This window comes from Trichomycterus rosablanca, chromosome 19 (genome assembly GCF_030014385.1).
Source record: "Trichomycterus rosablanca isolate fTriRos1 chromosome 19, fTriRos1.hap1, whole genome shotgun sequence".
Classification (NCBI taxonomy): domain Eukaryota; kingdom Metazoa; phylum Chordata; class Actinopteri; order Siluriformes; family Trichomycteridae; genus Trichomycterus; species Trichomycterus rosablanca.
Genome location: NC_086006.1, coordinates 4054082 through 4067688, shown reverse-complemented (window position 1 = coordinate 4067688; position 13607 = coordinate 4054082). Strand labels below are relative to the sequence as shown.

Genomic DNA, 13607 nt, shown 5'->3' with positions numbered 1-13607 from the left:
TGTAATGAAGATTGTCAACACTGCCGCTGCATTTAATGCGATACCCTGTACAATCAGCACAGCAACCATTTATGTTCTGCAAACACCCATTTTGGTTCCCCTGGGGTGGTTACAAAGCCCCTTTTGTTTCATTGCACTCAAGAAAAAACCCAAAGCACGCAAACATTTCCTGAGCAAAACAACTTTCTTTCAGTGGACTTTTTTGCAGAAAGGAAATCTTTGCTGCCTTTTCAGGGCATCTGGAAGTTGTTCCCTGTGACTGCTCATCAAGATTTTTTGATCAGGCATTAGCAGGGGCCCAGACCGACTCATTGGTTTGATTGGGCGGATCTGATTATCAGCACGGACTGGGCACTTACAGGGTGTGGTTCATTAACCTCAGGCAGCACAATGTAACAAATCCAATCTGATAAGAGCCATATTACCTCTGCTTATCTCCAAACAGTGCATTCCTGGCCATGCTAACCATGCCTGCTTCACAAAACATTATTATCTCCTTACTGTGGCATTTGCCTGGTGGGTATCTGTAAACCAACAGCTTTAAATACAAAACAGAAATCAAGTGCATTTAAATCTGGTTCTGCATGCACATGGCGCATGTCCAAGATGAGTTCAGAAATGATTAGATTTCCAGTTTGGTAGATGAGGGATGTTAATAAGGGATAAACATGGCCCCTCGTACTTTTGTACTTTAAATAAAAGTACAAATGCGCTGAGTATGATGTATTAATTACTCAACGATTTATTCATCTCCAGTGACGGCACTTTTTAAAACTCTATATATTTCAAAAACAAACTATATCACTTTTCTACATCGTTTGATGATGCATTTTCCCAGCATCGTACAAACTTTTTGATGCCATCAGCAAACAATGTTTCTGATTGAGCCAGTAGCCACTGATTCATCAAAGCTGTCACATCATTACATGATGTTTGTTTGTTTATTAGGATTTTAACGTCATGTTTTACACTTTTGGTTACATTCATGACAGACACGGTAGTTACTCATTACACAAGATTCATCAGTTCACAAGCTGAATATCAAACACAATCATGGACAATTTAGGATCTCCAATTCACCTCACTTGCACGTCTTTGGACTGTGGGAGGAAACCGGAGCACCCGGAGGAAACCCACGCAGACACAGAGAGAACATGCAAACTTTACACAGAAAGGACCCGGACCGCCCAACCTGGGGATCGAACCCAGGACCTTCTTGCTGTGAGGCGAGAGTGCTACCTTTGCCACCATGCCACCCTCATCATCACCCAAATCTTCTTCTCCTTAAAGCTTCTTTGAGCGTCCAAAAAGATGGAAATCAGATGGAGCTAAATCCGGACTATAAGCGTCTCTCAGTCTCTCAGACACGACTGATTACTCCTCCTCCCACCCTCACCGCTTATAACCAAAATATAAAAGTGTGAAACAAGTGAAGGTGAATTGGAGATACTAAATTTGGATTTAATCGAAGTGTGTATAAACATTACATGCTTTTAATTAGTTGCAGCAGTTTGGGAAAGGCCAGTTACTGTTCCAGCATGATTGGATATATTGCATATAAAGACATGACTTAATGAGTTTGGTGTGGAGGAAATCCAGCAGCCTGCGCAGAGCCTCGACCACAAACCAAATGAACATCTCTGGGATGAATTAATACATCCATTCCATGTCTGGCCTCCTCAAGCAACATCAGTGCCCGACCTCACAAATGCTTTTTTTTTTTTTAATGAAAGGGTCCACATACAATATTAATGCCCATGCTTTTGGAATGGAATGTTCACCCAGCTTATGAATAGCCAGCAGAACTGGGAAACTTGACCACTGTCATCATTGATGGATTCAAATCTTGTCTGAGCAAAACAAGACCAAATAAGGCATATCTGGCTTACCTTCTTTGTCTTTTTGGCCTCTTTCGGGGCTGTTCTTAGATGACCTCGCCCACTCAAGACTTTCCTGATCCTCGTCCACTGCCAACTCTTGATTTTCCTCTGAGTCCTAAAATGCCCACACACAGGAACGTAAATACAGAAACACAGAAACCAAATCTTTATTATGTTTTATATTTAAATTACAGGTTTGTTTAAACAAAATTCAGTCGTTTAAACCAATAAGGCTTCAGGTTTGTTTAATTTGTTGCATCCAGAACATGAAATATCAGATTATCAGAGTAATGCACTACAGGCCTGAGACATAAAGTCAAAGCCATGAGAGGTTCATTACAGGAAGTAGTCCCTCCACTCCACTGTGATTTGAGGTGAGTAAATGTTCTGATCAGCTTTAATTAAAATGTTCTGGTGCTGCTCAAATGAACAGTTTAAAATTCCTTCTGCATCCTCAACAGATTTTATTCTGGCAAACAACTGAGCTCAGTAATTAGGACTGATGTCCACTTTTGGCCATGTAGTGTATTTTTATATGAGATTACAGCTCTAGTCTCATTGGTTATTGGCACTTCTTAGTATGAATTAGGGCTCTGTGTCAAATAGTCACTTCTAGAGATAGTAGGTTGTTTTTGTCCATGTTGAGTGAAGATGGGGTACAACAGGGTCTCTTAACTGCTGTCATAAAGGCCAACTGTCCTAAAGTCTGAGGGTTTTCTAACACATCCAAACTAATACTAAAATACTAAATCTTTCTATTTACTATGAGTTGAGTTGTAGTTGACAGCTGATTATACTTTCCATCAGCATTGATGAAACGTCACCAAATTTTATAATCAACATACCTGATTTAATAACACTTAACAAAGCCACTGGATCACCTCACTTCACCTTACTAGAGTTTCACCATTCAGGCCTAAACAAGTGCCTTGGTGAACACACCCCACTTGTTAACTGGTAAAGAATAACACTTACATAATCATACCATCTCTGTAGACCACCGCCACTTCAAAACCCCTAAATGTGACCTGTAACCCCATGGAATTACATAATATCGAGTCTGAAGGTGTGAACTGGTGTAAAATCAGGGTTAAACCCATAATTAGATGACATGTGGTGACGAAAACCTTGTTTTCCTCAGAAATAGTAGTTCTAGTTTGACCTTTGGTCCTTCATGCCTCTTTCAAACCAGTTGTTGTCTCTGTTCAGAATGTGTACCTTGTCATCTTCAAACGTGTGCTTTGTACTTCAGTAGGTCAGTGAACAACTCCTGACCTCAGGAATCTGCCCGTCTTTGTAGGGACATGCGCTCGTAAAGTGGTGGTTTTAATGTTGCACAATTCTATTTATCCCACACTGAAGTGGAAAGAGTGTCTTATCTTCTTCCACTTGTGCATTTAGGAGAAAGGATTTATTATAAGCATTAATAATAATAATAATAAAGTCCTGGGACCACTGCTGTTCAGATTACATAACAATCATTTTACAGATACAGGTCAAGAACTACGTTGTTTACAAGCATTTTTATCTTATACCTGTATATACTCTATATCTCCTCATGAAAAAGCATGTTTCTTTTTTCTGTTTTTCTGTATATAGATATAGTTTTGTATATGTTATTATACACCAGTCAGGCCTTCCTGATATTGTGTTGGTCCCCCTTTTGCTGCCAAAACAGCCCTGAATTGTCAAGGCATGGACTCCACTAGACCCCTGAAGATGTGCTGTGGTATCTGGCACCAACATCTTAGCAGCAGATCCTTTAACTCCTGTAAGTTGTGAGGTGAGGCCTCCATAGATCGGACTTGTTTGTCCAGCACGTCCCTCAGATGCTCAATTGGATTAACTCAATTGGAGTTTGGAGGCCAAGTCAACACCTCAAACTCGTTGTTGTGCTCCTCAAACTGTTCCTGAACCATTTTAGCTTTGTGGCAGGGCGCATTATCCTGCTGAAAGAGGCCACAGGGTGAACATGGTCTGAAACAATGCTTAGGTAGGTGGTACGTGTCAAAGTAACATCCACATGGATGGCAGGACCCAAGGTTTCCCAGCAGAACATTGCCCAAAGCATCACACTGCCTCCACTTGCCTTTAGTCAGTGGTCATAATGTTATGCCTAGTCAGTGTATGTTTTATGTTTCTTTTAATGAAGCATTAAACAAAATCAAGGAAAGTGCAAGTTTTTGACTAAGGCCGTAATTTCAAAAGATTTCTCTTAATAAAGAGTAATAATGTGTTCATACTTCCTAATATATCACATGTGTAATGTTCTGGAGAAACTGTTTCCTTATGATCTCCAGGAGTCGAAAGTGACTTGGCTGAACTTAATAATAATGAGTCAGTGTGTTGTGGGTGATTTACAAAAACAACTGTGTGCATGACAGCATGTACAAAGAATTTAAATAAGGCATTTACAAACCACATTTCCGAAAGACTTTGTGGCAGTTTGTGAATTGCAGTAAAGACCAGAATCTGTAATTTGTTAATTTTGTTGAGCCTTCATATAACTTGCAACATTATAAAGAAATAACTTTGAATTTTTTGGCTGACAAGCTTAACTGTATGTTGTAAATAAAAACTAATTTAATGCATTTTCTTGCATTGTGGTTTGCATCCCTCTGTAGATAAGCTACATACTGTATTAGTTTGACACGTAATGGAAAAGATGTAGTAATTGACCCTGTCAGTCTTTTTGAAATACAGTTTTATTACAGAAGTTGGTTTTTAGACTGCAAGGAAACACTTAAATTTTTTATTTAAAACAAAATTTATTCAAAGTGACTTACATTACCATGAAAGTATACAGTCTGAGCAATTGAGGGTTAAGGGCCTGGCTCAAGGGCCCAACAGCAGCGAACTGGCAGTGGTGGGGCTTGAACCAGCAATGTTCTGATTACTAGTCCAGTACCTTAGCTGCCTTCAGCTGGTTATACTGGTGAATTGAGGAGTCATGGTAAGATCACAACAACTTAAGGTACAAAGGTTGTTTTCATTACTACCATTAAAACAACATTATCACTGCACAAAGTGGAATTTTTTATTTATCTATTGTATTTTTTATTAGGATCTTAAGCTCATGTGTTACACTTTGGTTTCAGTCATGACAGGACAGGTACTTACAGGTTACACATGATTCATCAGTTCAAGTTCAATGTAAAACACAGTTTGAGCATCCACCATCTCTTAAAAATACGGGAAAACATATTGTAATTTTTTTTAAATAGAAGAAAGGAAAATAAAAGTGGTCACACTACAGAACTGATTACCTATAAGGTCTTCTAATATTTTGATTATCTTCAATATACAATAGGTTCATAGCTTAGAAACCCAGAAAATTGAGGCAGCCAGTCATAGCTGAATTGACACGGCTGTATGGCTTTGCAGGGGATAAAGAAAAGTATTCATATGTTCAGCTTTTAACTTTTAATATTGTTAGCTTTGGCTAAAAACTGTTGTTATTATTAAGTAATGTCAAGCTGATTTCTTCTCCTGGTGACCACATGGATAGAGTTTCTTCAGGATATCCTGCCTTCTGTTCAAGTCTTTAATGGTTTGTACATGGTTCCTCTAATTATATCCTTCCATCGTTTAGCTGGTTTTCTTATTCATCTTTTACCTTTAACTCTTCCAAACATAATTGTACTTTTCAATAATTGGTTCTTCTCATACGTCCAAAATACAAAAGCTTTCTCACAAATCACTCAATGTTTATATATATTCTGGCAATTTTAACAAATTAAATGTTAGTCACACTGCAAAAAAATAATTTTGATGACTTATTCACAAAAAATATATATAGCTTGAAGCAAATATAAAAAGTAAATGAATTTAGGTTTAGTTTGAACCATGCTGGTCTTTTTCTGCTGTGTATAAACTATGAAGATGCTAAAATACATTTCCAAAGCTTAAGATTATCATATATACGTGTATAAATGTTGTTAAAGAAACAAACTAAATGAAAGCTAGCAGTTTTAAGTGGTTTGAAACCCACTGGTTCATAATGTTACTGTGACAGTCCTATCACTTTGGAAATAATAATATTTACATTTGCATTTATGTCATTTAGATTAAATACAGTGCAAGAAATTGGAGGATTAAGGGTCTGGCTCGGAGGACCAACCTTGAACCAGTAAACTTCCAGTCACTAATCAAGTTCCACTGCTACCAAATTACTAGAGTCCTGAATTGTTCCATTTGTTTTGCACCTAATTGTCCGAATTAAACAATCATGTGTTGGTATAGTGTTACTGTCGTACTTTGTTGTTAGTACCAAAATCCGAGTCATTTACTTTTCAAATGTTTTCACATTTACTTTTTAGACATGGATATGTTTAAATATGCTCTTATATATTTTTATTTATACCTCATATATTCCAGTTTGCTGGTGTTGTGCGCTAAACATTCCTAGCTTGTGTTCGAGTGGGCCGTGGGTGTCAAATAGCAAGTATTGATCTCTGTGGGTTGGTTTCTGGTAAGCACTACATTCTGTGCATGTTTGTGGCGTTTTCTATTTACAGTTACATAAATCAGTGTTTATGTTTTATAATCAGTGAGGAAATAAAGTAGAAGCAGTGAGAAACGTTTGAAAGCTGCTCACAACCACAATCATTTTAATATATATTAGTAGTCGTTAAGTGCAGGTATTATTTTTAGAGAAATGTAAAATATTAGGATTATTTCTCTCTGCACTATGTAGAAATTATTTGGAATACCGATCTAAAGCTGACTGCACACATCACAAGATGAGAACGATTAAAAAACACAAACAACAAAAAAAAAACAGAAAGTGTTGTATATATGAATAACAACAACACTTTGTCCTGAACAAAGAACAAACTGGGATACTTATACACACACGGATTACTGGAGAACAATACAGCACAGATGTGTACAATGACAGGGCACAAATCACAGACAAGGGGGCGTAACAGACACGGGACATTGGTGTCCTAGTCGGTAACACTGTTGGGCTCTTGAGCAAGACCCTTAACCATGCCGTACAATGGCTGACCCTGCGCTCTGACCCCAGCTTCCAAACAAACTGGGATATGCGGAAAAAAACATTTCATTGTACTGTATATCTGTATGATATATGACAAATAAAAGCATTCTATTCTTAGACTGGACAGGGAAACACAGACATGAAAACAAAACAGGGTGCACAAGCAGAGGACCGATGAGGATGTTACACCAGGACCTTGACACTTCAGATTAAATTGATTATTTGATTATTATTATTGATTAATGGAGAATAAATGTATGTAATTTATTGGTAGGCTGCAGTATGAAGATTTTGTGGAATTAGTGGTATTATAAGTGTAATGAATGTTAAAAGTGAACTGGTTCATTTCATATACACTATAAGCACAAATAAAAAAAAAGGTATTAAAACAAACAAAAATAATTCAAAAATATTAAAAAACATAGTTCACACTCTTTTTCAAACATTTCTTTATTAAATATATGTAATATACCTGTAATATATCTACACCGATCAAGCATAACCTTACTTTTAAAAACATTCTATATTTTTTGTATAATATATTCTTTAACTATTTTGTAGTTTTTGTAATTACTGTGGCGGAGCAGTCACTAAAGCATTTCACTGCCAGTTGTACTGTGTATGACCATGTATGTGACAAATAAACCTTGATTTGATTTGATTTGATTTGACCTTCCTAATATGGTGTTGGTCCCCTTTTTGCTGCCCCACACGTAACAAACTGTGATGCTCTGTGTATTCTGACACCTTTCTATCAGAACCAGCAGTAACTTCTTAAGCAATTGAGCTACAGTAGCTCGTCTGTTGGATCGGAACACATGGGCCAGCCTTCGCTCCCCACGTGCATCAATGAGACTTGGCCACCCATGACCCTGTCGCCGGTTTACCACTGTTCCTTCCTTGGACCACTTTTTATAGATACTGACCACTGCAGAGCGGGAACACCCCACAAGAGCTGCAGTTTTGGAGATGCTCTGACCCAGTCTGGCCATCACAATTTGGCCCTTGTCAAACTCACTGATATCCTCACGCTCGCCCATTTTTCCTGCTTCTAACATCAACTTTGTGTATAAAATGTTCACTTGCTGCCTAATATACCCCCCCCCCCCCACACACACACACACTAACAGGTACCATGATGAAGAGATAATCAGTCTTATTCACTTCACCTGTCTGTGGTCATAATGTTATGCCTTGTTGGTGTATAATATATCTGTAATAAACTTCTCTACATCTTACCTAATTAACCATTTTTCTATCCTATTTACATTTACGGCATTTAGCAGACACTTTTATCTTTTTAAGTATACAGTCTAAGCAATTAAGGGTCAGGGGCCTTGCTCAAGGGCCCAACCGAGGTGGGGTTTGAACCAGCAACTTTTTGATTACTAGTCCAGTACTTTAACCGCTAGGCTACAGTACGTCATATAACATTCAACCCTGTTTATTTTATTTTCTCAACATCTAGTCTTTATAAACTGCCTTTCTTGGTTGATGCCACTAATCTTAATAATAAAAATAGCACATGTATATGACTGGTCAGTCTCTCTCTCTCTCACTTTCCTCTTTTACTCTGATCCAAACATGTGGCGGCCCACCAGAAGCGATACCTGGTCTCAGAAGAACCTTGTTCTAAGAAAAGAAAGGAGAAACTGTGTGTCTCTTTCCATGTTACTTGTTTTGTTCCTCCCACCGGTGGAATGAGTTTCTCTGTGTTCCATCCTGCCTCTGATTTCTTGATTTGGTTGCTAATTTGGTAATGTTATTGCATTTAACGACGGAACAAGCATCCACAGCCCTAAGCAAGAAGCAGACAGACGGTTCGATTGTACTTAAGAGACGAGCCTTATAGCTGTGGTAAGGAGTCCGGCTGCATGGCCTGTTGGGATACAGAGAGACGTCTTAATCAGTGCTTCTCTGTTTCCTGCGTTTGTACCATGTCCAAAGACCAGCCTCAACATTTGTCGTTGTACCTATGCCAGAACTTGTACCCTCCTCAGCATGCCCACCTCCCTCCTTTCTAACTCACTCTAGGAGGAAACATCATCTTACCTCTAGAGATGTTCTGATGATGGTGATGGAGAGCGCTGTCTAACACATCGGTCCTAAATCACTCAAAGCTAATTTAGCCCACAGACTATAATGGATTTAGTGCACAAATACCTCAACCCTGTGTCTGTCACTTTTCCTGTTTATCTGATGGAGAGGAAGAGGACAGGATGTATAATTCAGATTTAGTTCCAGATTCTGTCTGTGTTTTATCTTTTAACAGCTCATCTCAGATCTGGAATGTATTTATAAAGAGTGTTTGTTTAGGAACACGATGACAAACAGGCTGGTAAAGTAGTAACGAGAGTTTCAGTACCTGATCTATACAGATACTTGAATACATGGGTGGCACAGTGGTAAATTACACTAGTCCTCTAGGCTTTGTCTGAGGAAGCAATGGCCAAGGCCCCGTGATCGATTGTTGTCTTGTCCGGGATTTGTTACTGCATTGCACCCAGTGATTCCTGGGAAAACAGACCCACCATGACTAGTATAAATCATGGCCATTAATATAGAGTTGCCACACCCCTCTTTCACTTTGACAGTTAAAACAGCTCTTTTGTGAAAGCCTGCCCCAAGAGTTTGGAGTGTGCCCCTTGAAATTGGTGTTTCAATTCATTCCAAAGGTATTTAATGGGATTATGTCTCTGACATTAATGTACAAGGTTCCAAAAGCAAAAACCACCTCGCTTGTTGTTGGGTTTTCAATGGCTCACCATTTATTGTGGCCAATATCATCCATAGCAGCCTTTAAACCCATATCTAAAGCTTGTTTGACTGTGGACATGCCAGCATGAATTACATAGGCTTAGGTTGCCAGTTTTTTGGCAAAGTGATTAGTTTTAATTACTTTGTTCTTACTGAGAGTCATTTGTACAGATAATCACAGGACCTGAAGTTGCTCAGAAAGTGACTTTCTTGACCTGAAATTGAAATTGATGATCCACTTTGAGATCTTGTGACCCACTGTAAGACTTTTGGCTCAGTCTAAGGGGTGCAGTCATATTTATATAAGCACCAAAGTCACTGACGAGCCATTCTGAGCCAAGGGTTGACACTACAAAACTTTCTACACCACCTAATATATCAGCTAAATGTAAGTATATTATCATTTGTTAGAAAACATAGAAAAGAATTAAAATCATTCAGTTACAGACAAAGAACTCTAACTAAGGTTAGTTTTAAACTAAGGTAAGTTTTAAAGAACTAAAAGGCTGGAGCCTATCCCAGCTTTTCAATAGGCACACAGTAACACCCTGGACATACACACACACACATTTACCTATAGGGCAATTCAGTGTCTCTAATTAACCAAACTGCATGTTTTTGGACTGTGGGAGGAAACTGGAGCACCCGGAGGAAACCCACGCAGACACTGGGAGAACATGCAAACTCCACACGGACCACCTCACCTGGGGATCGAACCCAGGACCTTCTTGCTGTGAGGGAACAGTGCTACCCACTGAGCCACCGTGCCGCCCTGTATGCAAAATAGTTTTGTAGAATGTATTTGTAATCTAAGCTCTGAATCTGTATAATTTATTATTTTAGGAATGAGACTCATAAAGAGGAAAGATTATGTGATTCTGTATTTTAAAACTGGCTGAAACAATATAAAGCATTTATAATACTTAATGGTTACAATATAATTGTTGGAGTTTTGTTAAATGTTATTTATAATCACATATTTGTTATTATTAGTTTATTCAGCTTCTAGGGTTACATGATGTACTTTGTAAGTTCTGAATAAACAAGATTTGTGTCAAAGGTGTTGACGTTTATCTACTACATTTGTATTAGTGAGGTTTAAAAACACTGTTGTTTTCCCTTAGCAACAAATCCGACATCCATCATTTCATAATTACCATCCATCACCAGATTTGTACTGGATTGTGTAAAATGTTGGTGAATTTAAAACTCCCTGAAACAAAATAAAGAATGAATAAAAAACTTACCCACTGCTGGCTGGGCATGGCCAGTGAGCTCAGCATTTCTGCCATGGCACCTATGATCTGATCCGTGCGCCCCTGGTTCTTCTGAAGAGCTTTCATTGTGGGCTCCTGTTCCTGTTCTTACTTGGTTTATTTTCCTTTAGCCTTCAGTATCCCGGGATTGTGTGAGGTGCGGATATCAGAGCTCCTGTTTTCCTGGTCCACTGCAACTCTTCAACACATAAATAATTGATTGCTGAAGAGCTGAGGGTGCTTTTGTCTGGACAGGCATGTGCGTCCTGGTTCCACACCCCTCTCTGGTTGCTGCTTCTTCTAATCCGATACAGGATGATGCACAGCAGAGTTCAGTCAGGCCTCGTCCCAAATCACTGATGTCTTTTAGAGTAAGTTTACCTCACAGAACATCCTGCACTTCTTCAAATTCAGTTTGTCCACTCCTTAATCTGGACAGATTTTACTCTCCTTGTGTGTTTTCACCTTTCTTGCTGTGTCTGGACTGACCACGTAAAGTCAAAACCCTAAGAAGTCCTTGTTTCTCCGGGCTGTTATTGGCTGGGTGGCTCTACCACCCCTTCAAAAGTCCGCTCCTCCTCCTTCTCCACCGTCCTCATCGCTCACTCCCTAATGCACTCTTGCACAAGACCTGGACTCTTAAAGAGCCTTTATTTTTTCCTTCATCCTTCTGGTTTGCTCCTGCCGTCCACTGCATGGTCTTCTTTGTTATCTCCGTCCTGAGCTAATTTATCACACATGGTTTGTGTAAACTCCAAATAAGGTAGCTGGAGTTGAGACCATTGAGCACCACTCCTAACAAACACTGCTGTCAGGAGTTATTTATTGCATCCATCCTCTCATATAAAATGTACTAGAAAACATACGGTTGTGATCTTCTGTCACTGAATACTGAACACTGTATGCTAAAAAACAAAGCACCCTATTGGGATTGTATGAAGTAAAGAGCGTTTATTATGTGTGTATCTGTGTTCCAGTACTGTTATCTGTTATCAGGACTAATACATAAATACAATTTTTATAAAGTAGGTGTACTAAAGTATAATAAAGTATGTGAACACCACATAATTTTGAGGTTGGGTTTTTTAGCCACACCTATTAATAACAGTTGTATACAATTCTACAATTATTACCTTAAACTTTTCAACCTTTCCTGTTCAAACATGACTGTGATCCTGTTCACAATGCACATGATTTGACAAGTTTGGTGTGGACAAACTCCAGTAGTAGCCAGGCCGTCTTGTCCAACATCTGTATCAGACCCCAGAAAAGCTCTTTTCACCTAATAGTTAAAAGTTAAAATAAATACACCTGTGTTATGTTAACACTACAGCCAGACATTAGGAATCAATGTTGAACCTTCACGAAGGAAATTCCCAGTCTGTCCTACCTTCCCTTAGACACCCCCTGTTGTGTCTTTAGAGCACCTGACCACGTTTCTGGTACTGCTAAGACCTCTGTGGCACCTGAGCGCCACACTTCATTAACTCTAAATGAGGGCAAGAAATAAATTCCAAAAGCTGTAGGGTGAAATCAAACCCTATATAACACAGATTCAAATTTCTCTATGGAAATCAGAATTAGGTGTCAGAATCATGTGTAAGGATCAAACTTAGGACATTGTGGTATGTGATGCAGCACCAACACTTCCAGTAACATCACTGTATAATTGAATACACCATGCCTCCAAATATTTTTCTGAGGTACTCATTAGGTCTCTGATTCATTTGAAGAAATGTCAAATATAAATTTATACAACCAGAAGCAGCTAAGTTGAGAAATCCATTAAATATTACAGTTTTGAGTTCGGGGGGAATTTATAGCGGTGTGTACATGTTATTGTAGGCTTAACTGTACTGTCTGTAAAGAACACGTATATACATTCCACCATCTGCTGCTTATTCATTTCACATCTGGCACAGGCTCAGAAAACTCATCCCGAGACTCACTAACGTTAGTGTGCGTCCTTTGTCTGCTGTCAGGGCTGCATGGAGCTGGAAACTTCTCCTGCAGACACATTTTCCTGAGATGATGCACAAGTTTGGTCGTTCAGGACATCAAGCAGAAGATTAACTGCGAAAAGGAGAAGAATGTGGAAAGAGGAAAAGTGTTTAAAATGAGTCCCACTGGCCCCGCTATACTAAAAAAGAGTGAGACGTATTAAAATGGCTCAGGGAAATATTGCCAAAAAGCTAATAATAGCTTAGCGCATGGCTGTGTTTAAAACTGGCATGGTTTCTAAACTTAGAGCCCACTGGCCCTTTCTTGTTCGTCTTCCCGCTCAGCCTGGAGTCATGTGCCAATCTGCATTAAAGTCACTCAGAACAGGCCAGTTAAACCATTAAAACATCTATATGTACAAACTCCGTCTCTGGAAAATTTGGGAGATTTTTTGTACAAAAGAGCAAATAAAAGATTTTTAATGTTTTCACTGACCAGCTTAAGTTTGCATTTTCTCCCAGTGTCTGAATGGGTTTCCTCCGGGAGCTCCGGTTTCCTCCCACAGTCCAAGGACATGCAAGTGAGGTGAATCGGAGATACTAAATTGTCCATGACTGTGACATTAAACTTGTGAACCGATGAATCTTGTGTAACCTGTAACTACCTGTCCTGTCATGACTGTAATCAAAGTGTGTAAAACATAACATTAAAATCCTAATAAATAAATAAATACTAATAAACCCCCATACCATGACTAACAATGGCTTTTGT

General features: G+C 38.9%; 1 protein-coding gene across 1 annotated transcript in view; it reads right to left on the bottom strand.

Annotated features, from left to right (window-relative positions):
• The window catches only part of arhgef25a (Rho guanine nucleotide exchange factor (GEF) 25a), a 76079-nt gene extending 64997 nt beyond the window's left edge, over positions 1-11082 (bottom strand). Inside the window, exons 1-2 of the mRNA XM_063015000.1 lie at positions 10887-11082; positions 1890-1995 (exon numbers count right to left, since the gene is read on the bottom strand). Of these exons, the coding sequence (XP_062871070.1) occupies positions 1890-1995; positions 10887-10982 (202 nt within the window). The 5' untranslated portion in view covers positions 10983-11082. The remainder of the gene's footprint in view (positions 1-1889; positions 1996-10886) is intronic.
• Between the last annotated feature and the right edge of the window lie 2525 nt (positions 11083-13607).